The sequence below is a fragment of the Toxotes jaculatrix genome, chromosome 20 (genome assembly GCF_017976425.1).
Source record: "Toxotes jaculatrix isolate fToxJac2 chromosome 20, fToxJac2.pri, whole genome shotgun sequence".
Taxonomy (NCBI): Eukaryota; Metazoa; Chordata; class Actinopteri; family Toxotidae; genus Toxotes; species Toxotes jaculatrix.
Genome location: NC_054413.1, coordinates 7,302,648 through 7,328,490, shown reverse-complemented (window position 1 = coordinate 7,328,490; position 25,843 = coordinate 7,302,648). Strand labels below are relative to the sequence as shown.

Here is a 25,843-nt window from a genome sequence, read left to right as displayed (position 1 = left end):
GGGATTTCTTTCTTTCTTTATGCTCTCTTTTTTTTGGCGACTAAGATCTCTCCTAATCCATCACCGAATGAGCCTATATTTGTGATTATGCTCTAATTTGTTGGTCCACTGAGTGTAAAATCAACCCAACCTCTAAGTGGTGCTGAGTGTTTTAAATATTCAAATGAAATTTCTGGGGCTGCAAAAATGTACAGGTCAGAGAGCCATTTCTGGAGCAAGGAAAAAAAATTCTTCATTCCCAATTTTTTTCTTTTACCCCTTTTACTTGAAAGAGCTTACGGCACCCAGCACCAGTGGGAGAAGTTCGACAATAGGATTCATTTATAAATTACAGATATCTAAAGAGAATCTGGCACTGGAGGCCACTACTAAGCAGTTTTATCCTGTTTTCTAGTCCTCCGAAGAATGGCTTCGTTTTCCCCTTTCTTTCAGTCGAGCTTCTTCTACCTTGCTGAAGAAAATAAAAATATCTAAGTCTAACTGATCATCATTTACCAATCCTAAGGGAGATTAACAAAACAGAGGGGCTTATGTGACATTAAGCATTGCCGATCTTTGTCTTGGTTCTTACTGAAGAGGAAATCAGTATGCAGGCCTGCCAGTGCATACAAGATTGTGTACACATTAAGGTTCCTTTGGACAGCTCTAGTGGGGAACAACTGGAGGGAAAGGTGCTGTCACTCTGTACTGCTCAGGGTTTTTAATATTACATATAGCCTCTTTGGTATAGGCACATCTGCATCAAGGGACCACCACTGTCTAATTACCCCTCTCCTTTTCCTATGTGCTGCTGTCTCACTCTCTCTGGTTCCTATGAAAGGGGGGGAAAAAAAACACTCAGAAAGAAAAAAATAAAAAAAGATGATTGCCACAATCCTGGAACCTGGAAATCGAGTGATTGATTGAAGTAGCAGGAAATTAGACTTATATAGCCATCAAGGGTTTTCTTTTCCTCCTGCATGGAAACCAAACCCCCAACCCTCTGCCTCTTTCTTCTCTATCTGCAGTAGCTTGGCCTTCCCTGCTGCCTGACAGCAGGAGATTCATGCTACCTCCACCTTCCCTGCAGCCATGCTACAGAGGAAAAAAAAAAAAGCCATGGCACAGCTAAAATTGTAAACACACCCAATCTACTTAAGTTCAGCCCTGGAAAAAAAAACAAAAAAAAAAGAAAAGAAAAGAAAAGAAAACAACAACAGATCCTGGAGGCAAAATGAGACAGGTGTTAAGATTCAATGTTATTAAACACAACAGTTTTCCGATGGATTGAGGAGTGAACAGCAGGATGGATGTGGTCAGGGCTGTGCGATGTTGCTGCTGCTGCTGCTGTTGTTGTTGCAGTTGCTTGGACGCTCTAGTTTGCGTTAGCCTGGGTCCAGTGAAGGATGCGTTTGCCAGAGCCCTTTCTTACCTCCTCCCCCCACCCCAAGCGATGGCATGCCCACCCTGGTAAGTTACCTCTATCCCCTCTCTATCCTGGTTCTAACCAGAATCTCTTAGTGCCACACTCGTCTTTCACACAGGAGCAAAGCCAGGTAAAAGCTTGAGCTTTAACAAATCTGCTTTGAAGTTTGATTCTTACACTTCCTGATGCAAGACCTCTAACACCTTCCTGCTCCAATGCACAAAGGGGAGCGAATGACATCATGTACAAGAACCAGGATCTCAAGAGTCTGGAGATAAAGAGTACAGGATCTAGTCTCTCAGTGCTTAAGGCTAACGCCGACTCCATTCATTACCTGGCCGTAGCAGAGGAGGAAGCGGCAGCTAGCTGTGTGAGGTATTCACGCAGTTCCTTGGCCGCCTGGAAGCGGCCGTAGCGCTTTTTGGGTTTGGTGCACTCGTCCAACAGAGCCTCGAGCTGTCCATCTTTGGCTATGTGGGCGGGAGGGTCATGGAGGAGGCCTCCGGTGGTGCCCCGCCACGTAGCGTACCGCGACAGCAGGTTCTGGCAAACGGCATAGTAGTTGTGGTCCACAGTGACCCTGGAACAAAGGGAGTCCTTGGAGAAAGACAGGCAGGCCTCCCTGTCGCACTCCTCAAAGCGGCTCTCGTACCACGCGTCGTAGTTCTCTGGCTTGTCTGCAGGGAGACACGGAGACAGTTAAATTAACACATGGCGATAAAAATATACTGATAATAAAAAAAATAGTCAATAATATTGATAGAGTGGTAGATGCATAACATTCATTTCAAATATATAAAAGCATTTATTGGGGCATAAGTTTTTTTTTTTTTTACAGACTCCATCAGGTGAATATGTAATGAGATCAGGATGTGCACGTCTTTCTGAATGAAACAGGCAAAAATTATGACAGAGCAACACGCATTCATGATTTTTTTTTCTATTTAACTTAGTTTAGATGGCTTCTCTTTTTGTGTAGTAAGAGCGTTTTTCTTTTCACCTCGAAATTTGAAGCATAAATGACTTTAAGTGTTTGACTGAATCTGACGCTCGTTTTTCAGTATTGTGTGCAAATTATACTCCAAGAAATCAACCTGACCAGCAGCTGACAGGACCAAGGTGCCACTTTTAACATCCTACGGGCACTAACAGGAAATTCTTTTTCAAAGCACACAGCCAAGCAACTCATCTACCGTTTCATTTGACAGAAATGAACCACTTTCCAGATTTATTGAGCAAATAAAATCCTTTCTCCAGCTCATTTCACGTTGCTTTTTCTCTTTAGAGGATTGTGTGGGGCGGGGGGGAGAAGAGGGAGCCAAGAAAATAACCTAGAATGATGAGAGTGCGATTGGTTTGTGCATTAAAAAGCAGATCAATAACATTGTTGGGGGGGGGGGGGGGGGGGCAGACCCAAAGGATGCAAACACATAATCAGTGTATCAGGGTTGTAATGCACTTCTCCTCTGGCTCATCAGAACAACTCAATCAAACATCCAGCGCTGCCCTGTTAGCAAGGGGCCCCTGTGGCCCCCCGAAGAGGAGGGGCACATCAACCTAAATCAGCACAGGTGATGAAGATGGATCTGCCTGTGTTATGCATGTCACGAGTGCACACACACAAACGCGCACACACACACACACGCGCGTAAAGATATACACACAGAAGCAGCAAGGTGAGGTGAAGGCAATTAATGTTTCAGAGCTGGCCATGCATCACTCCGCAGCACTGATTGACAGATGGCATCAGGAGGCTGTCCCATTCCTGTTCAATCGCACTAATGCGCACACACACTCACGCTCACACACACACACACACACAAACTCAGGAGTGTGTGTACAGCAAACAGAAAGCCTAAAAAGAACCGGAGGGAGAAGGTTCATATTCAAGGACGAAGATGAGCACAGCAAAAAAAAAAAAAAAATAAAAAAAAAAAAACCACCTAAAAGAAGTCTGAGGTCTGTTTACTTGCATCTCAGTCCCTTCTGTTCCATTCTCACTACAGGCCCGAGTGTAACAAAGCTAGAACATTTCCAAAGCAAACAAAATCATTTCCAATTCAAATGAGTGGGAGAGCAGTGGACGAGGTAGGCGTCCTGGCCTCTCTCATCTCCCGCGTATCTGGAATCTTCCATGTTAAGGAGCTCAGGCCAGACTTGTATATACATTCACCTCACTCGTCTGACGTCCCCGGGCTGCACTGGGAAGGGACGCTGGGCCTGAAATGCTTGTTAGCGTGGCCTTACTGGTGGCATTCAAGAGTACGAGTCGGTTTTCACAATGCACGCCTGCCGTTAGAGTGCATTATTGAATGTGAGAGACTGAATGTGTGTGTGTGAATGTTTCAAGTGTTGTCAAATGTGTGTGTGTTTGTGTAAGCCAGTGAGCGATCGTGTCGGGGGGGGGGGGGAGAAGAGAATGAGAGTGAGTGAAGTGTGTGTTACATTATACAGCATGTGTTTCCAAAAACCACTGGGGTTGAAACCATCCTCAAACGCTATAAACTCAATGACGGGGAATGGCTCCTTTCGCACCACTGGACTGTGTAAACACGCGGCGCGCGGCACAACTTGAACACGGCACGCATTTTATCTTGCTGCAAAACCCAGCCGCATCAATATGGATGCCCCTAACGAGAGGGTGGAACGGCGCATGGCTTTCTGCGCGTTTGATTTGCAAATCAATTGGCCTCGGTTTAGACTGATGAGATTCGCACCACACACTTGAACTCGCTTTCAAACCCGGGCTCTAATTGTAGGGATTGGATTATCTGCTTGTGGAGCCTTGGGAGGTTACCGCGCCTATTTCCTACTGCTGTCCGACACATGGCAGGGAAGTCGTAATACTCATTACCGCCGTCATCCCTCTTCTTCCTGCTGCACCCTGGCGCTTGGCGCGCACACAAACAGATCCAGGACCACAAGAAGCACATAAACATTCTTGAGGCTTAAACTCTGAATGGCCAGGGTAAGCAGCTTGAGTTGTCAAGCTCTAAATGTGTCGGCCAGACAAAGGGAGCCTCAACCTGGATTGTGCTTCGGGACTTGCAAAGGGCTAGTGTGACAGGGTGGAAAATTGCAGCTATTGGCAATAAGGTAAATAAACACATTTCTGAGCGTGGCACACACACAAACCAACATAATCACACAGGAAATCAAGGAAGAGGAAAAAAAAAAACTACAGGACATGTTGGTGTACCTTGACATGCTGTAAATCTATTTGCGGTTTTCTGGTGTCAGATCTTGTAATTTGGCAAAACCGCACTTTATCTCAGGATAAATTCATCACAATACTTCCCCTCCAGCCAGAAAGAGTACACACACACACACACTCCGTTACACCCACAGACACATCCAGACAATAGTTTATATCTGTCACTGGGCACAATGGTGGAAACCCAACACCTAGCATCACAGCAGTTTATCACTTTAATAAGATTTCCGCAGGAAGGGACAAATCTAAGAGTCTGACTGGGTGGTTGTCCCTCTCTCTCTGAAGTAACCCCAGGAAGGGGGACTGAGGGGCAGGGAACCGCCACACTGAGTGTGTGATGTATAGCTCTCTCTGTCCTTGTTATGAGGTTTATTCTGAGAGGCAAAAGAAAAAAAAACAAAAAAACAAACTAGGGCAGAGGAGATGGCTCGTTATCCGGGCGATCTTTGCTTTGATGGGGACGAGAGTGTCGAAGGCAGAAGGGGTGCTGGAGGAGTGTATTCTTAGAAGAGAGGACGCTACAAGCATGTGCAGATTTGCCCACAGCTGTCTGTCCCTTGAGGCCTTTGCTCAAACCTTCGTTGCTGCCTCATGAGCTACAGTTGGCAGCTATGGTTCTGAAATAAAGCGCAGTGTTTTCTAAAGAATCCAAGCTTACGGTCAATGTTTGAATTACAGTCTGGCTTTTGGAAAGTCTGTAATGCACAGCCACTGCGTGAGGAGTCATATTATGAGTTAAATTAAACGTTAATTATCACTTTTTATAGTTTTAGAGAAGCACCAATCTCACACAAATATAAAACCTCAGATGACAGCTCCATGATTTGAGTGTGAAATAGTCTGAAGTGTTAATGTAAACACTGCTCTGTAGAAATGAGCAGCATTTCTCTTCATAAATAGCTCCAGAGGTGGTAATGTCTAAAGGTGAGATACACAAGCTTGTTCGCGAACAAAGAGGAATTGTCATGGCAACCAGGGGGAAAAAGCTGTATTAGGCATTACTCACAGACATATGGACATACACCCACACACACAGAGCACATATGAGCTGAAGTAATGACGGACACTGCCACTCACTCTGCTTGATCAGCCTTTTGTCTGCCACGAGGACGTTCTCGGCGTCAACGACAATAACCTTCCCGTCACGCGGGCCGACCGCGAAGTTATCAAAGCTGACGTCGAGCAGGTAGAGGGCGAATTCAAAGTCGTTGTTGGTGAGCTGCTCGGCGATGTCCATCAGCTGGCGCGCCAGGTCTACCCTCTTCTCCCAGGGAGCGTTGTAGAAACTCCACAGCTCCTCGCCCACGTAGTTGACAGCTACCACGCGCCCACACGCTCCCAGGTACTTGGCGAACGGCCACCCCTCGTCTGAGGGAAAACTCTGGGAAGGAGAAACAAATGAGAAATCGTTGATTTTAAAAATGTAGATAAAAGAAGTCAAGCTGTGTAGTGTAGTGTTGCCGGAAAGAAATACCCCATTGGCTTTGAAAAGAAAAAAAAAAACAGAGGCTAACACGTGAATTGCGAGAGCCTTGAGATTGTCAGAAAATATTTGTTTATGTTGCACAGAAATCAAGTTTCTCAATACAAAGACTAAAAAAGACAAAAAAAAAAAAAAAATCCCAGACACCAAACAAAAAGTTGCCGTGTGCAGCCTTGGGTAGTTTTTGATACACAATTCTAAGCACAACAGTTGAAAATCTGCCAAAGGATCACATGAAACAAAGCCAGCGCTGGGTATAACGGATTAAATTTAATAAAAGAAAAAGGCCAGTTTGTGCTAAAGCCCTACAGCTATGAGCTGATGTACGCTGGTATACTCAGTGCTTCCAGAGAAATGATAGGAGGTGATTTGTGGTAGCAGCAGTTAGCAGGAAAGCCTTATGTGTTGTGATGCAGCAGCGGGCCGATTTAAACTGCCGCATGATGTCGGCTAACCAAGTTAATGCAGTTTGGGCATGCTGACAAGAAATCGCTGTGTATTACAGCTTAGAACTGATTAATAATAACAAGGTAATACCACGAGCAGGAAGTGGAATCACTGCTGCAGCCCAACACCCAAATCTCTCTCAGAATTACTCGACTTCATCGAGGTCAAAGAAAAACAGACACACATGCGCCATCATCTGCAATAATTTCAGGTCGAGTGGTAACGTCTGCACCGGCAAACATGTAGACATACACACACATAGAGACAACTTAAATGAGCTGGGTGTGAAGCAGCTGCATTAGGCAAACGTGCTATGCTGCTAAGGGGCTGGATTCTGTACGTCTCATTATTGCTTCCATCCTTCTCCATGAGCTCCAGTGTCTCACAGTTTCCCTGCATCTCTCGTTCTCTTTTTTTTTCCCCCTCTCCTGGTCCATTTCATTGCCACGGGCTATCACAATGGGTGGACAAATTAATGGAAAATAATATAATGAAATCCCCTGTTTTTGCAGCCCACATGAGTTTTGCTACAAGTGATAAGCTCCCATCTTTTACAATAAACCCCCCCCACACCCCTCGCCACCACCGCCACCACCACGGGCCTCTATCTTTTACAATAAACAACCGGCCATATGCTAGCTTAATGATAGCCCACAATTCCTATGTAACAAATCTCTCTTAGGCTGCTGTTTCTGGCAGGCAGCCACTGCGCAGACACAGAAAGAGAATCAGGAGTGCTCATGTTTCACAGCAGCCTGTGTAACCCCCCCCCCCCCCCCCCCCCCCCCACCACTCCTCACCCCTTTCTGAAACCCAGTAGTATCAGAGATATGGCAGGGAACATACCATGTCACTGCAGGTAAGGTGTGAACCACTATGACTGTTGGGTTTTTACTTTGCACTTGTGCTAATGTAATAATTTCTTTTTTGGTGGCCGGGGGGGGGGGGGGGGCAACATCCTTCAATCTTGCCCCCCCCCGCTGGCCATACAGCTGCTGTATCTCAAAGATAACAGCTGGACCCCTGCCACATAGAGACTGTGGCACAGAGGAAGTGCTTGTGACAAGGAAACCATGGCTGAGTGAAAGCAGCAATTTGAGGGTTCATTAGTATACAATTGACTAGTGTCGAGACATTTTTTTTTTTATCTCAGACACTTCTCAAACTATGTTGCTCTTAAGCTCCTTTATTACACCCCTTGACTAGGCTATAATTTGCTAAGTGTACTGAAGGGCAAAGCATGTGTACCCCACCTGTGCTATAGAATGTGGTGCAACAAGCCAGTTGCAGTTCTAAGTGAAGGTTCAGCATGGGACCTTGAACAGAGAAACAGCCTTGGAATAATTTTAAAGGATGAAAAAAATCAAGATCTTGCTGCAACAATTTTGACTTCACAACTTTTTAAGGCTTTACCCAGAAAGAGAGGCACACTTTCACAGTTTATCACAGTCTGTTTTAGTGGTGTAAATCTATACCTGAGGCGAATCTCTTGTTCCCATCAGTTTCAAGAAAGATCCACCCCCCCCAAAAGGGGAGGACAATGATAAGTTGCATGCAACGCAGCCTTGGTTGAGCCTATTTCCCTGAGGTGACCCAATCAATTGTGAGCCAGACAAAAGTCTGTCCAGAAAGCACTACTGGCTTCCAGCAGCCTGTCTGTCTGCGCCTGTCATCCTTAGACTTGGCAATGACTCACCCACCTTCCCCAAAAACCTCTTGGCTTAATACCCTTCCCTCTACATTTTCTGATGTAACAAACTTGACAGGTAGAGGAATCTGAGGAAGCAGGAATGTCTCAAAAGTGAGGAATTCCAGCAGATACCAAGAAACAAAGGATAACGGTTCGCTGACTGCACTCCCAAATACCGAGTACTGGCTGGAAAGGAGACAATCCCAGACTGCTGAGATATTGCTAGCTAACAGTCATTGCTATACAAGAGATTTTAGGATCAGAGACTTAACAGGCTAAATATCTAAAATGGCTTTCTAATTTTTGGAGTTGGTATAGAAAGATTAGGCTGAAGCTGGATCAGTTGGTGGTACATCCCTATTAGGCCCGCTTCCCTTTGACCCAGATTCAAACCTCAGATCACTTTATGTCGCTGCAAATCTAAGCAGCTCTTGGTCTTGTTGACAAAACTTAGCCTGTCCAATGCTGGGGCTAAACCTGCTTTGTTTAACACTGTCCTCCCTCTCTTACCCCTGCAGGGTGGATAGATAGATGTGAGGAAGGGGTGGTGGTGGTGGTGGTGCGGGGGAGCAAGAAAGCAGAAGCGAGAGAATACGATGGAGACAGCAAACAGAAGAGACAAACAGAGTGTCTTTCACTTCTCCGCTCCAGTGGACAGGAGGAATAAACCAGCAAAGACCTGCCTGTTAAACACATCTCTCTCTTTGTTGTCAGGTTGCAGCCTGAATGGAGCAAAAGTAGAGCGGCGGCAGATGGGGGGTGGGGGTGGCTGATGGGAGGGAGGGGAAGGATGAATGCCCTACGGCTACTTTCAGACGCTGTCAACGGCTGTTATGAGAAGGCCTTCATGTCTGTGCGGCCCTCGTCCGCGGTTCTTAACATAGATGTCGCTCATTCACAGCGCTGACAGGCTCATTGCGCTGCGTCAATTACCAGGGTCCTGACAACTCATACCTTGGTGCCATTTTTATGACTTTCCTTTATTTAAGTTTTATACGCAATAAGTTAAAGGTGACAACTGCAGAACAGTGCAGGCAGGCACACGGAAGTGGGCACCTGAGCCTTTGGATTCAAACTTGCCCATTGCAGAGGCTGATAAATACGCCGCGTGGCCCACCAATCATTCTCCCTTAGCACTCTTTAAACGGTTACTCTGCAGAAGTCATTAACGTCCGCAATGAGGCGTTGAGGAGGGGGGGGCGAAATAAATTGGAAAGCCCAGCCTAATATTACATCCACTGCACTATCTCTGAGCAGACTTGGGAGGTACTGTATGTGTGTGTGTGTGTGTGTGTGTGTGTGTGTGTGTGTGTGTGTGTGTGTGTGTGTGTGTGTGTGTGTGTGTGTGTGGGGACTGCACAGGTAGTGAATTTTACCAGTCGTCTCCCAATGATGTTATGCTATTGAAAAATGCTGAGGGTGCAAAACTGCCAATGACACATCCCAGCGACTTTTACTGCTTTAAAAGGTCTTATCACTTCTTGTACCTGTCATTGGATAAAAACCTTTTAACTCCTGCTTAGCAAAACCTTTAACTTATAGAACCTGGTGCCAAATGCTCTCATTTTTTTTTTTTAGTTTCAATCTTTTTGGCTAGAATTTCTTGCGGTGTTACAGAAATAATGAGCCTGGCTCACTAGACAATGAAAATGAGGGTGGAAAACAGGCCAAAACAGATTCTTCTCATTAAAGACGACCTCACAGTGACTTCGAGGCCCAAGTCTGACTAATCTAATCTTAAAAAGGTTGTGCCGTTGCGCTAGAGTAGCATTGACCGGGGGTGTTTGCGCTTTCCACTCCCCTCCCTATAATACAACAGACACACTGGCATCCTCTTGGGGGGAGATTGGAGTGGGCTGAAATGAAACAGGGCCACAGACAAATGGGCAGCCTCTGGAGAAGAGGATGAAACGAATGGAGCGAGAGGCACAGGAACACACACCTGCGTCCTGACATCTGCTGACAAAGGCATGCCCTTCTACTGGGCCACTCGGGGGAGGGCGTGGGCGTGTGTGTGTGTGTGTGTGTGTGTGTGTGTGTGCGAGAGTTCGAAAGAGGCTCTTTGTGCGTGTGTGCGTGCATGTGTGTGTGTGTGTCTATGTGAAACTGGATCCGAGTGCATGTGAATGAGAACATGCAACGTGACCAGGGCTGATAACAACCTCTATTGAGGGGCCGAGTAAACATGAGCGGCTCCCTAGATATTGCCTTGGCTGGCCTGCAAAGAACACTGGTCCATCAAACACGCATATACATACATACACAGACGCACACGCACACAAATATGGTGGTGGGCGCGCAGAGCTGTGTTTCTGAATGCAAGCTTTAAAGGAACCCGTCGCCTTCGTCCTGCAACCACAACTACTTAAAGCAAAGAGGAAATTAGTAGTTTGCCACAGAAGTGTTTCATGTGTGCAGCTTGTGAAAAGCCCTGAGCAGGGTGTGGTGTAAATTCTCAACATTTTCTGTCCTCAACAAAACCCCACCGCTTCATAGCAAACAAGTTGGGACAGGACTCGTCGAGAGTCCGGGGATCAAAAGGTAAAGTTGAGGAAGCGTGGCGGACAGGCATGTTTAGTCAGACACAACAACAACAGCAACAAAAAAAAAAAAACCCTTTTCAGCCCTGATGTTGCAAAATGAACATTATTCAGCCTGTTTATCAAAGGGGCTTAGCGTTAAGAAGGAGTCACATCTGCTCTGCAAGGCTGGGTCTGCCAAGCTGGACTTGAAAAACATGTTGCTTTTCTGTGCAGCTCTCCGATTGACCTTGTGTGTCTGGGAGATGTGTGGCGAGCCCCGTCTGGCATTTTGCTGGCCATTTAAGTTTAAAATCCAGTCGGTTAGTCCGCAGCGAGAGCTCAGGCCCCACAGGGGAGCCGGCGCTAACTCCTCATCCTGGCACACATGGCTCAACCCCTTTCTTCTCGTTTTCTTTTGTCTCCTGCTGTTTCTCCTGCTAACTCTGCGCCCCCACCCCCCCTCACTTTGTTCCACCCCCCAAAACCCTGCAATACAGGGCAGTGATGCTGTCTGTTCCAGCCATGGAAGCCAGGAAATGCCTAGTCAGAGGACGAAGCTGAGGAGAGCTTGTGTGTGTCTGTAAGGGAGAATGAAGAGTAGTGAGAGACAGAGACTGTAAAGTGCATGTAACTGAATTTAGAATAGGCCCTGCCTCTTTCTTTACCAGACATGCAGTTCAAAGAGTGCAAAGTCACAGTGTGTAGAGCTGGCAGCAGTCTTGGAAAGGAGGAAAATCGTTGAATGAGGAAGACTAAAACTAGAAAGGACTGCTGGGCGTGTGCACACGCGTGCATGTGCGGAGAAGTCAGAGCCAATAAGAAAGTAAGCGTTCAAAAAAAACACTGAGCTCAGATGAGAAATCAAAAGCAAGAGGTCAGGTGGAGAGTCTGAGTAAGACCACATACAGTTGGCTTATGCGGCACAGAGGGAAAGAGCGTGCGCATGATTAGGTGATCTCTGCCGAGCAGTGATAGAAATGGGTTAGCCAGGTCTTTGAGTTTCTGCGGGTCTCTGCTCTGCAGAGAGAGAGAGAGAGAGAGAGAGAGAGAACGGGAGCAGGATGAAGAATGAGAGCACAGGACAGTGCAGCTTTGGGGTGCTAGTATACGCTCCGCAGCTAGCTGATAGCTGAAACCCTTTGCCGACCTGAACCTGAGCCACTGCGCACAGAGCCACCTCATAAATCCCCTCGGCTGGAAGACCAGGAATGTATTAAGTCATAGGCAGTGGTGTTGACTCAGTCTAGGTGGTATTGCCGCCCACACGGCTGGGGAGGAACCCAAGTGAAACTTGGCCTCAGACCTGAGGGCTGTGGGTTTGAGGCCTACATCAAGGGCTGTGTATTTCGGAGCAGGCGCCAATTACCTCGGGGGCAGCCGGGTGGTGTAGTGTGTAGGGAGATTGCTGTCACTGACCCTGCACTCTAACCTCTGTGCAGAACAGGGCGAACACTGAGGGATTTTCCCTACAAGGAGAAATTAAGTATCTCACATGCTAGAAAAGACTTAAAACATACTAAGAGGTTGCCAGTCTATGGCCATGAATTTGATTAAATAAAGCTGTTTTATTGCAAGAGTGCAAATGCTAAAGACTGGAAGATGCACAGTGCAGTATATATCCCTGACCTCATATTTCCTGACAAGAACTAGGTGCCTGACAATTTAATGCAGTGGACAATTTTATTACTGCAGGAAAGCTGATGTGCTAAAAAGCATATTTTGCTCCAACATTAGGCCTTCTGCTCTCCAGGGGACGCAGCCACTCGTCACCGATCTATATTGCCCATCTAAAGGGGCCCAGGGAGAGTTATGAATGGGGTTAGACTCTCCTGTGCTGCAGGACTGCATCTTCAGGAGCTGGGAATAAGGTAGGCTGGGGTACAGGCTGTAACAGTAGGAAGCTGGGTGGTGGTGGGGGGAGAGATCTAAAAAAGGAGCTGGTGGGTGGGATGAGGGCAGGAGGAGGGGGTTCAGCCACAGGCATTTACCTAACCAAACACAGCTGTCATGCATGTGCGTGTATATATATCTGTGTGTGTGTGTGTGTGTGTGTTTGGAAAGAGGGAGAAAGAGAGAAAGGATTATGGTAACACAAGCAAGTCTGGCTCATTCAAATAGGGGAAAACACCACAAGGCTCTGGCTTGTACAACACACACTCGCTCACACAAACCCTCTGCTCCTCTCCTCCTCCTCCTTCTCTTCTCCCCTTTCCACCAGGGCCTCCATCCAGCGAGGGCAGCCAAAAGAGGGGAGTCGGGCCCAGATAACTCCCTGTCTTATCCTAACAGGATTCAGTCTGTAGACAAAGGCCTATAAGAATAATGAAAGGGGGTTTGGGAGCACTTGAAGCAGGGTTAAGCGGCGTACACATCCTCCTCTCTTATGTGCTAAGAGCGTCATAATCCCCCAGACCCAAAAACAAAGGTACTAATCACAGAGTAGCAACTTAAATACTATTTACCGGTGGACCTCAGCCACTGAGCCGGCCTTAAAGACTGAAGGCTCTCACTTAAGCCAGGACAGCATGCAGTGTCTGTGATTAAATGAAAAAAAAAAAAATATATATATATATATAAAACTAAAAACAAAACAGGCTTTGATCCTCTTTGTAAATATAGACATGGCCCAGAAAGCCAGACAATAAGATTGCGAGAGTTTTTCCATGCACAAACAAAATACGGGCAGAAATTCTGTCCATCCTTTGCCAGAGCAGGACCACGGGGGAAAATAAAGAAGTTCAATTATTGCAGAAATGTTGTGACCGCTGCATCTATCTTAGTGTGGAAAAGAATCATGTCCCGCTTGTTTTTCTAATGTTTGACCACTGCAAACAACATATGTATTAGTACTGTGCAGCCCAACACTACCACACGCTACCTATGCAGCCTCTGAGACAGTCTAAAAAAAGGGCTGAGTAAAATAACAATTAACCTTCATAAAGAAAAGCAGGGCTGTTTAAACAGATTGCATTGAAGGTGTCCCTGTTTCTCCTCTTTTTTCAATTTATATTTTATGCACAATACTGTGAAATAATTGCTTTTGTGTTACAGATAACCTGATATGTAAAAAGAATTTCAATGCAGTAATAATTACTGTTTGTCTCGCCTCTTTGTTGTTTAGTTTAAAACATTTTTTAATGCCAAATCATCAATTATTTCTTTTTCAACGAAACAGTTATAAGATTATCTGACTCATAGCTTCTGTAGACAGGTCGTACATCTACTTTTGACCCGATTCATTTAAATTTATTTTCCTACTAAAAAAAAAATATCCAGGTTCCATAGGTTACGGCGGAGATACCACCTTTGGCTCACGTTGTGCCAGGAAAACCCCAGAATTTATCCCGTTTATTTTGGCTTAGCTTCCCAAAGTGAATGAGCATCATAATAGATTATGCGGAGCCTCATTAAATCAACAGCATACCAAGGAGGCATTCACCCTCCCTCTTTTTAAAAAATTCAAACAAGCTGTGTTTGCTGAAAGCACTGCGAATGTTTACTTTCGCATTTGCGTTCAAATGTTGCTGTCAAAAATCTTCGGAGGAACAGGAGATAAGGTCATCCTTCTAATCTCTGTCTTCCGCATCTTCTCTGATTTAGTATCAGTGTCAGACGCCTGTGTTCTGGGGAAAAACAGACGGTGTTGCGTGAGAGGCTCATGCCTTCTGACGAGCGCGTCTCCGTGTCAGGTGGGGCCGGGGTGTTGAACGAGGAGGTGGATCTGTGAAAGGTGGGGAGAGAGGCAGTAATAAAAAAAGAGGGAGAGGGGTCTCTGGGAGCGCGCAGATTTGAGTCTGGAGGAGATGAGAGTACCGCTGACTGAGTTAACCCCACAGGCCTGTCACATCCCATTCTCAGCTTCACTGAGCAAGACAGGGCTGAGGACCAAAAAGGGTGCGAGTGCAGTCACATGCTCCTAGCTAACTCACCGAGCTTAATGATTTGGAAGGGAGGACTAGGCCAAATCGAACTAATTTAAGGTTGGGCCAGATGTACTCCATCAAACACAACCATCACCTGATGATTCAGTGAGTCATCTACCCGGAGGAGAGAAGCCAAGGAAGGCAAATAAGATTCTAGTCAGGGAAATGAGAAGAATAAATTACTCACTTTTCATGCAAACCGAGTTATTGTCAAATAAGAGGTAAAATTAAACAGCATCATGTAATTTCTCCAGCTGGCAAAGAGACAGCCCCCTTGACACGAGTAGATCGATCACAGCAACAGAAATCTGTCCGGGCCAACTTATCTGTGCAGCCCGAAGACAAACAGCATTGGTTATGAGGAAATGAGAGAAAACAGATGAAGTTGCATAAGGTGCCTCTCGTTGCACAAGGATTTTCTTGTTTGGCTGTCGTCATTTTGTCTTCCAAAAATATTTATTCCCCAAAGCCAAATTGTCTTCCACGTGACAAAGGAGTGGGGGAGTTGTGTGTCTGTGTGTGTGTGTGTGTATGCGTAGGGGATGTGTGCGTGCTTGTGTACCGCAGAGCACACAGAAAACGCATTGTTGGCCAGACCCCGAAACAACACAGTAGATTGTTTCCCACTGACAAAAGAAGGTCTGGTTTCTCATAGTGAAACAGGGCCGATTTACTGCCTGTGGCTTCAAAAGACTGGAAACAGAAGCCATTCTGAGAGAGTGCAGCTTAGTGAGCAGACAGCAGAAATGTTATCCACATTATTCAACTGTATAAAACCAGAGGAGAGAGACAGAAAACAAAAAAATTAAAAAATAAAACACAAAACCACAGCGCTGGCAACCAATGATGCACGAAATCATTTACACTAAATATAGCAAACCTACATTATTTGCTGAGTGATACTGGCCTCTCCAAATTATTGAATATGTATTTAGCTACAACCAGGTAAAATGAAGCATTGCTCTAGGCCTGACAAAAAGGCTGGGTGATAAACAGTCGAAATAAGGATCAGGTTTCATTAAATGACTGGACCTAAAATTCACCCTGCATTCCTCTAGCTTTTGTTAAAACCAGTCCCCACGCAGCAGCACTAACTTCTGGCAGAAAAAAAAAAAAAAAAAAACCCCGAAACAGGAGACTAAGGTGTTGTAGTACAGCCCGTCTCCTGTTTATTCTCTATAGATGCCATTAATTCTTTATGGTCTACTTCTGCCCAACCTTGTGTATAGGGCCTCTCAGCCTCTCAGCAAATTTTCTCCTCATCTTTTGAGTTCACTGATGCTGACGAACAGTCAAGGACCCCGGGATCTGTGATGCTCTGAGATGTCTGGCACATTTTCGTTGTATTTTATCCATCCCCACAATCCATGTTAACCCTCTGTTACCCCCCTGGTCTGGTGCCTACACAGACCCCACAGTTCTTTCTTACGGCCACAGGTCACAAGTTCAGGATGAGATCAACAATTCATGAGTCCCTGTAAACATGCAAAGGATACACGGAGCAGGGAGGGAAGAGCGCTGTGGACAATGTGTGTGCATGATGTGTTGGTGTGTGATGTGTGCAAGATAAAGAAGGGGGGAGTGATTCATAGAGCCTCTCAACTGGGGCATAATGGCATTAAAAACACTGATGGAATTATCTGGCCAGAGTTTGTGGAGCGTACAAAACGAAAAAAATAGGGAAGGATGACATGGACAAAAGAAAGATGTAATAAGAAAGAAAAGAGGAGAAAGGGAGGAAGGGGGAGGGGGCGAGCAGCCACACAGGGCTAATCAGATTTTATAGATCGACCAAAGTAAAAGGCTGATCTCGCCTTTTGTCCGCTGAAATGCCTGGAGGTGTCTGGCCCTATGTGTAGGGTGGGGTGGGGTTGGAGGTCAGGGTAAGTTATTGAATGTCTACACGGGCCATGACCGTTGTTGTTCTGTCCCCTCACAAGACACGGTCAATGCCAGATTGAAATTGAAATTGATTGGCTGCTTGTAAATCAGCGGGGGGGAACAGGAAGTGTATAGTGCTTATATGATATACAGAGTGGCCGCCTCGACATGCAGGATGACGGAATAGAAATGGGTTGTGATGTTAGTGTTAAATCAGTCACAGTTTCACGAACACTAAACACTAAAGCCTCAAAAAGGGCAAGATGTCTTTCCTGCTACTGGGTTTTGTTTGTTTTTTTGTATTGCAATGCTGAAATAAAGACAGTAATATAGGTCAAAAAAAGAAGACCATTATTTTGGAAGAGTAGCGAAGGATCAAGAATATTGGTGCTGACACCACTTAGCAGCCCTTAGAGAGATCCCTCCACGTACTGTTTCCCACAAATGAAGAGAATCCAGCGGACATGGACGTAGATTAAAATTAAAAACAACTTGGACCATTTACAGATGCATCCTTGAATAATTCAAAACTGCCCTACATATAGTGTTAAATATGCAGCATTGCCGCCAGCCAAAAATCTCTCATCTTTTGGGAGGCCGCAGCTCTTAAACCCTCCTCTATTCTAAGCAGAAGAATATTTGTGCTCCAGATAGCGGGCGTGTTCTTTCGATGGAGCCTAGAGTATAGGGAGGGTGCAAGGGGCTCGTCTCAGATCTATGGAAGAGGAAGGAAAAGGAGGATTCCCACCCTGTAATTTACTGGGGGCTTTGTTGGCCAACACCCTGGCTTGCTCTGTACTGACGCTCTACTCGTCTTTGGAGCAAATTCCAAGAATGCCGTATATGTGATACTGTATGCACAAGTGCCACTGCTTCCCACCCGAGCAGCATGTCTGTTACCGAGGGTAATGTCCCATGCTATAATGACATTAGCGCCATGCAGGTAGGCTTAGGAGATTGTTTTTCTCTGGCTAAGAAAACATAAATCAGTGTTTTGCATAGCTGGGCGGCTCATTTACAACTCAGGTAAAGTTAGGTTAGTTTAATTAGGTAACCAGTGGAGCTTCTGCACAACCAGTCACATGCAAGCCTCTTTCCTGGACTAATAAAACAGCTGTGTGTAAGCCCCCCCCCCCCCCCACATAGAAAATCGATCAGGAATCGAGAATTACAGAATTGGACTGATAAGCCAAATCAATAACAGTAATTACACAGATAAAATCATATCAGCCCCCCCCCCCACAAAACAAAAAGCCTCAAAACAGCTCCTGACCTGGAAAACAAGCAACACTGAAGACAGTTTAAACAGACACTGTACCTGTAGGACGAGTGGTTCCGGGTTGAATGCCAAGGTCATGAGCAGCTGCATTCTCTCTGTGTCCTTGAGGTTCTTGAGCAGGAAGCTGCCTGAGTCTTTGGTCTCAGCGTACCTGCGGACCACACGGTCCAGCAGCCTCTGAGAGGGGCAGTGCACCAGGTCTGACCAGCCCTCCACCACCTCCGGAGTGAGCAGACGAACATCGCCGTTGATCCGGGCAAATTCAGTCTTGTACATGGCCTGGATGAGGTCACATCGCGGCCTGCCTGTGGCCCTTTTGCAGATTTTCTGGTCTATCTCGGCCAGCTCCTGGTTGGAGCCGAGCCGTTTGAGAACCACGCGGCGGGTGCCCTCCCTGGGCTCACCGTACTGAGCAAAGTAAACATTCTTGACATTGAATACGTCCAGGAATCGCAGGCGACCCCAGGTCTCAAAAGAAACCTGGCCGTTCATGAACTTGCGGCACCAGCTGGTGCCAAAGCAGGCAGGACACTTGTTGAGGTTGATGAAGCGTCTGTCAGTGAGCTCATTCTTCTGGAAGGAGGCGAACAGGTTGTGGGTGTTCATCAACAAGATGACAAACAATCCCACCACCAACAGGAGCTTCAGACACCGGTACAGGCGGCCAAGTTTGAGAGGCAGGAAGCGCAGCATGATGGGGATGGGGCGGGGGGCGGGAGGAAGGGATCTTGAGGGATAGGGAGGAGGAGAGGTATTGAGATGATCGTCAGGGAGCTAACCTCAATGCCTCTCCGTCATGGTTAACAGGGGTGGCTTCTAAAGCGGCAGGCAGGGGCGAGGTTGGCACATCTGCCCCCTGCCAGTCTCTGGCAGAGGCCAGTGAGTCATGTTCTCACTTCTTGGTGTTTGTCTGCAACCTCCAGCCAGCAGGCCTGAAATGAAGCAAAGAAAGAAAGAAAGAAAGAAAGAGAGAGGGAGAGAGGGGGAATTCATTACATCAGAGTAAAAAAAAAAAAAGAAAGAAAAAACAAACAAACAAAATTCATTTTATAAACACCAAAATTGGCCTTTTGGTCATGGATAAGTGAAAATGGTTTATTTAATTTTTCTTCTGCTGGGTCTCAACTTGAAAAAACCTATGCCCCAACATGCAATACCTCCTATAAAACAAAGAAGCACTTTCTCTGGCATATGAAATTGTCTCACAAATTTGAATTGCTTGGGTCATTTGAGAAATTTCATTACTTTTTGAGCCGAAATGAGATGGCCCACAGCCAATGCAATAAACCTGCCGGTGCCTGTTTGAGCTCTCTCTCTCTTTCTCTTTCACTCTTTGGGAAATCATTTCTTGTGTACTCCCAACTTAAGAAAGATAAATAAAAGTATGGAAAAGGGGAAAATAAAGTGTCAGTGATCAAATTAAGAGGAAATGTACAACATCCTCTCCTAGTATAAATAAAATGAGCTGCACTCGGAGGATGATTCCTCAGAGGACCTCCCTCTGCAGCTACAGAAGTATCCATCACTTTTCCTTCCGTGCACAGCAAAAAAAAAAAAACCCACATGCCGTCTGCATACCTTAAGAGTTACACTAAACTCAGAAATCTTTTTTTTCTTGCTTCAAATGGAGGAATCTTACTTTGCATTGTGAAGAGAGTCACGCTGTTCGTAGTTTAACCTTTGATCAGAGTTGCCTTGCTTCGTTTTAATCACGCTTTGAAGTTGTTTCTTTGAAAATGGCTGGTGTCACTAAAATAATGAAAAGTGAAATGTGGGTGAGGAGGGAAAAGAATCTGAATACCTCCATTAGGCATACAGCCGTCAGCAAAGACGGGGAATGGTAAGAACTGAGCGGGGTAGAAAGAGACAAACAATCTGCGCTCACGGTGCGAGAGAACAGTGCTCTCAGAAGGCTCCCCCACGATCTGTCCGCCCATGGCGAAGCCATGTTAGACCCCCCCCCCCCCCCCCGCCCCCAATCAGCTTTTTAGAAATGAATCTTGTAAGTCTTATAAGTCGCTTTAAGAAAGACAATGACTCAGGCCATGCAAATTAGCCATCCTCAATTAGAGCTCATTAGGACATGCCTATTAGGACAGCTGACTTGAGAGGGCATGGCTAACGAGCAGGCACACTAGTGTGATTAGTGTGCGTGTCGATGGGTTCCTTGCATTTTGCTTTCAGATCGAAGTGACTGAGATCTGGAGGGACACGGGGGCTGGAGGCAGCCAAGAGAGCAGCGGCTGTGAGAGATGCGCGGCTGTGGAGTGTCAGATAAGAAGCTGAATACACTAGTTATTACCTCACACCTCTGTCTGAAAATACCTCAAGCAGATCAGGCCAACATCAGTAATGTAAAAATAGACCATATCCAAATAGGGGAGCTACAGACAGCTGCACTACATCTTTTTTTTTTTTTTTTTTTTTAAGAAAAATATGATTCATGCATTTTTCTATTCTTGCCACAAACTCAAGTAATGTGGCTCAACTCTAGAGTGAGCATATGATTTTCTTCTTACCATAATAAGATGGCGATAAGGAGAGCGACAAGGTTCCTTGACATCCTTTAAATAGAAGCGAACTTCAAATCATTTAAAACGCTGTACTAAACCAAATAGCTACTGTAAATCTCAACAGTAATGTGTCACCATTTTCCAAGACATGGAACGACATTTATTTATATATTTTAGTGCCATAATGAAGCACCACGATAGTAATTTCAGGTTGTACAAATGAATCATTTATAGGACATGTTTTGAATATATTACTTCATGCCTACGTTGACCTGAGATATCTCAGAAGCAAAAGAAGCACAAAAAGATAATTCACCATGCATTTAGTCAGGCAAGCCAAATAAATGAACTGTAGGTCCACATCAGGCCGACAGAATGCCTCCAGTGTGATTAATGAACCTCTTTTTTTTTTTTCAAAATGAGCTACAAAGGAGGCCGATCTGCAATTTAACAGTGTCTAGAAAAAAACCCTTATTCAAATACTAAAATATATTCACATTAAATTAGAAAAGGCAGATATACTGGGAGGTGGGAAATAAAGAAATCAAGCCTGTGTGAAGACTCCCCCAAAGCAACAACCTGAATAGGAGTCAGAACGATGTGTCTCAGAGAGCAAGAGGAAGCTAACTGCTTAAGAAAAAAAAAAAACCCAAAACAACTGAATATCCTGTTGCTATACGATTTCGAGTGCCATTTAGCATCTGACGCTGGCAGTCACGGCAACGGACGTGGATCTAGGATCGTGGGTGCAGATAAGAGGTTTACCTAGGATGAGCGAAAGGCTAAAAGAGGACGAAGCATAACCTTAGCCAGGTGCCCCGAAAAGATGTTCACCTCTTCATCCCTGAGAGAAAGCCACAGAAAGCTGGAACAATCACCGAACAAGACCCGGACGGAGCGGAATAATGAGATGCACGAGCTGGCGGCTAACGTGGGGAGGATACATGGCTTCTTCATCCCCTCCCGAGAAGGTGTTAGGCCTCAATTACCTATGGAGCGTTCCCTGGATTATGTCAATGGCTGTACTAATTGCTGGAGTGAAAGGATAAGCTACACCTGGCATTTTCTTTCTGTTAATGGGAGACAACCCAGGTGTTACAATGCTTACCATGTTGATAGCGAAAAGGCATGAATCTGCCACCACTGGTTTACCCATGATCCTGTACTTTTGTTTAGCATGACGCGGGAGAGTATAAGAACTGAAATGCTGGTGTATTAGTTTTTATAGCCTGCTGCTGCTGCTCCTGCTGCTGTTACACACACAGTAATGGTGCGAATGAGACCAAAACACTCAGCTTTGCTGGAAGGATGGGCAGGTAATTTAGGAAGGGGATATTTTTCCCCGATAATTATCCCACTAGACTGCTTCTTGCGAATTTTACACCTGCAAAAACCATTTATTTATCCGTCTCGTTCTTTATTGCTGTATGCCACCCCATGGCTGAGAGTTATTTAACAGGACATGCAGAGAGGAAGGCAGGCTGTATAGGGCTCTGTGGCAAGGTTGCCTACACAGGTTTTTGACAAGGGTAAAGTTCACTTTAAGCTCTAAATTAAAGCCAGATGCTTTGTATTCTAACACAGATGTTACCCACCGGAATAGAAGGGCAGTGAAATTTAAAGCAGTGTTTTCTTTTGGACAAACCTCATTGTGCCCACAGAAAACTTCTGTTTTAAATTAAGCCCCCTCCTCCATTCCTCCCCATGGTGCCTCTGCTCCCTCCGCACTCTCTCTGAGAAGGAGGGATGCTCAATACCAAGAGGAGAACTCTGTTTAGAATAAGCACCAAATTACCTCTCATCATACACAGCCGCTGCCAAAAGTGGGGTAAGAAAGTTTTTCAGCGTACTCGGTCTACAAAGTACGGCGGTGAGCGTTTCGAAAGAGTGGCAAAGAAAAGAGGGCAAATCAAAGGATGCCTGACTCCTCATGCATGGGAGATGAGTCTTGCATTCAAAATGTTCCAAGTTTGGCAGATGTTAAGAGCCGCAAAATGGCTCATTACTGGGACAGAAAAGGCGCAAGATGAAGCAATAAGCCCCATGTAGGCTTAAAACAGAATGACAAAGGTCGAGGCGGATGACGATGACATCGTAACATCCTAATATTTCAACTTTTATTAAACTTAGATTTTGACAGAATAACCCAGATAAAAAAAAAGAGGGGGCTGGAAAAAGAAATTTCCTTCTTGAATAATCTTTTCCACACAGCTCATTGTGTAAAACTGGTGTCAGATAATGGCGTATGAGGGCAAGGCTACTCTCCGGCTAACCCATTTCCTTCACTGCACCTGAGGCTAAACTTCATTATGATATAATGAAGTCAAGCCACACATGAACATGCTTGATTAATTCCACTGGAAATGCAAAAGGGAGTGCAAAGAGGAAGCGGTGGAAAAGACGGAGATACAGTGTATGAGTCACTGAAACAGCAAGAGAGCAAAAAGAGATGTAACCAATGTATAGCTAATGGACAGCAAGGTGACGGAAACTCCTGAGTTATTGCCCTTGTGATGGAAATGATTAGAAAGAGATCACCTGAATACAGAGTAGCAGTTCTCCATCTCTGAATAGGCACACACACACACGCAAACACACACATGAACGAACGTGCCTGCCCCCGGAGACCGCCGGCATTACCACGAAAGCCCTGCTCAAAGCTCGGAAAAAGCCTCCGCTGACCCACCCCCTCTTCCATTGCAATGTGAGGCTCTAGCTGGAGAGAGAGAGGAACTACTGTTGCCAAGGTTATCGACGGAGGGAGTCAATAATGTTTGATCACAAAAACATTCAGCCACAGCCGGACTGCTTCGATACAGCAAAGACGCAGACAGTGATGGATGGATACAAATGACGGCCGCCTAACGGAGCACTGAGTTCTCCGAATATAAACACCAATTAGCAGCATCCACATGTGAACATCAGTCCATTCATCTCTTGCCTGAAACAAACGCTGGAGGTTTTAATGAGAATATCAATGGTATCTGTTCTGCGCCAGACTACCACAGATGTTTGGAAGGACACGGTTCGACTGGCAAGACTTGCTCTGGATTCTTCAGCTGAGAGCATGTTTGTTTGGTTTAATTTAAACAGCTGCACAATTTCATGAGCAAGCATCACTCAGCAAAAGTTTGAAAAGTTGTAATACATTTAAATCTAACGTTAATGCTGTTGCAAAACAAATGTGTCATCTAAGTGGAGCTACACGGATTCTGATTCAAACAAGCTGCCAAAACAAGCTTCAGTTTAAACAAATGGGAAATATGTTTGGAGTACGGAAGGGGGGGATTAAATTGATTACCTGGCGGACATTTATTATTTAATTTAAAGTCACTCTTAATGTAGCCCCATCTGGTGTAGAACTTGCTTTATCCGTTTGATTTGGTGAGCTTGGAGGTCAAAAACAAAAATATACTGCTCCTCCGGGAGCTTTTAGGCTACAGTTACAAAACATTCCCCTACTGAGAGCTGAGAAACATTCAAATCAAACACCAGAAGAACGTCTTAAGTGTATGGGTCTATTTTCATTGTTCCCTTGTCGACTAACCTTGCAGGACAGCTCCACAATTAGTCTCCTGCTATGGAAAAAATTAATTCTAAGCAGCCCATTCTACTCATTAGACTGTAAAGAGAAATTCCTTAGGACTTATTATAAAGGACCAAACAGTGGGACTGTTGTGGTAATCTATTTTTCCCTTGAAGAAATCAAGGGCAGAAGTTTGCAAAGAGTGTACAGTCATTACTATGCCGCAGCAATCTCATGGTCAAGTCAATTTAGCTATTACTGAGAATCACGCTTTCATTTTCAAAGCTTGAGCCTTTCTGTCTGATGGACAAATGGCTCAACCTCTTGTTCACTCACGCCAACAAGGAAGGCAAACACACTGCAAATCAATCCAAATCAAGTTGGCCAAGTGGAAACCTGTTGAGGTGCACAGTGTTTTTTGAGCAGGCAAAAACTATGCTGCCAAATAATTAGGAAGCAATGTTTAGTCGAAGAAACCCTTTCAATAAACAAATCGAAAATGTGAATGGTCCCTTATACCTTCCTAACACCAGTATGGTTACTCTAATGAGGAAAGCTTAAAGGGTTTAGAGACATCTTACCAGCCACGTCTTGCCTGGCTGTGCAGTGGATTGTGCATGATGAGTCTCCACTGCAGTTTTTTTTTTACGAATTATATCATTTCACATCTGTCGTTCTCTTGTATTTAGGTGCCTGTCGTCGGTATGACTGTCTGTTCTCTAATGCAAGATACAGCTATCGAATAGATAAGACTAAATGCTGGGGCAGGTAACATGCCATACGGTCATTTCGAGATGCCGGAGATAGTTCAGATGTAACAGAAAAAAAGACACCACCAGCAGCTCGAATACTTTCAACGATAAACTTCCTGTCACAGTTCAGGGGATGTGGGCATCTGATAAGATTTTGTTTCCAACAACAATAACAACATCAACGCCACCTCGTTAGTGTCAAACATCCTGTTACGCTGGTAAATAATGAAAAAACCCGAGAAATAAATTCTGTTGGAGTTTATTTGCTTTATATTTTTCTTAACCTGGTCAAGCTGAGGCTCTCAAAATGTACGTGAAAGCGACTCCTTAAATTCACCGTGCGCCAGATCACGTTATTTAAACGGCAGTTCGATGGCAACACGGACTGTAAAGAAAAGAAACAACAGTGAAACAAACCTGTTTGACTTTTTTCTTTCCTCTCTCCGGGTCTGTAGTAGTAAAATGCTTAGCGCTCAGTTGATATCATTCTTCAAAGTTGCGGCTACTTACGAGGCGGGCGACGGATACTTTAAATCACCGCCGCCGGTGTCTAACCCGAAAACAGCTTCTTCAAAGGTCGATGAAGATCTCTATCAAGCAAACTCACACGGGCTTCCCATTTCTAGCTCCTAGGTATGTAGCCAGCTAGCCTGCTAGCTGCTGGAATAAACAGTTGGGATGTCGAGTCTTAACTCTTCATATACCGGATCTCTCCGAGTGGACGACGCGGTCCTCCTCACAAAGGACAACACCATCTGTGTTGTGCGGTAACGTCCGTATCGGTCCGCTTCTCATGAGCCCCTTTGTGACCACAGTGTTGCCTCTTTTCTCCTTCTCTCAAGCAGCGGCTCACTCCTCTCCAACACCACAATGGGTTCTGTTTCGACTCTTTTCAACACCAGCCTCTTTACCCTTTACGACACCCGCTGTCTGTTTACGGCCGCGGTTGCTAAGCGATTGTTCTAATATTGTCTTGTCTGGAACACCGCCCCCAGTGCAAAGTTTGCCCAAATTTCTATTTTTTTTTCTCCGTCGCTCCATAAGTCGAAAAGCAGCCTTTAAAGGAAAATAGAAACGTGATCTAAAATCAGACTTTTAGATTAGCATGCTGTGCAACTCAATGTGATCATTAAGAAAAATATAAATATATATAAACTAAAATTAAAATTGCATTGATTTGTTAATTTAGAAGGAACAACCCTCAAAAT

General features: G+C 45.2%; 1 protein-coding gene across 3 annotated transcripts; it reads right to left on the bottom strand.

The window, feature by feature from the left end:
- Positions 1-217: 217 nt before the first annotated feature.
- Positions 218-25,493, bottom strand: dipk2ab (divergent protein kinase domain 2Ab). 3 transcript variants are annotated; one of them, XM_041066224.1, is made up of 4 exons: positions 25,053-25,493; positions 17,884-18,776; positions 5,697-6,000; positions 218-2,082 (listed from the first exon to the last, which is right to left on the bottom strand). In XM_041066224.1, the coding sequence occupies exons 2-4, from the start codon at positions 18,535-18,537 to the stop codon at positions 1,736-1,738; spliced, it is 1,305 nt and encodes a 434-aa protein (XP_040922158.1). In that variant the 5' UTR covers positions 18,538-18,776; positions 25,053-25,493; the 3' UTR covers positions 218-1,735. The 3 variants fall into 3 exon arrangements, with proteins under 3 accessions (XP_040922158.1, XP_040922160.1, XP_040922161.1); XM_041066226.1 differs by having other exon boundaries at positions 25,146-25,493; XM_041066227.1 differs by having other exon boundaries at positions 25,329-25,493.
- Positions 25,494-25,843: the final 350 nt, after the last annotated feature.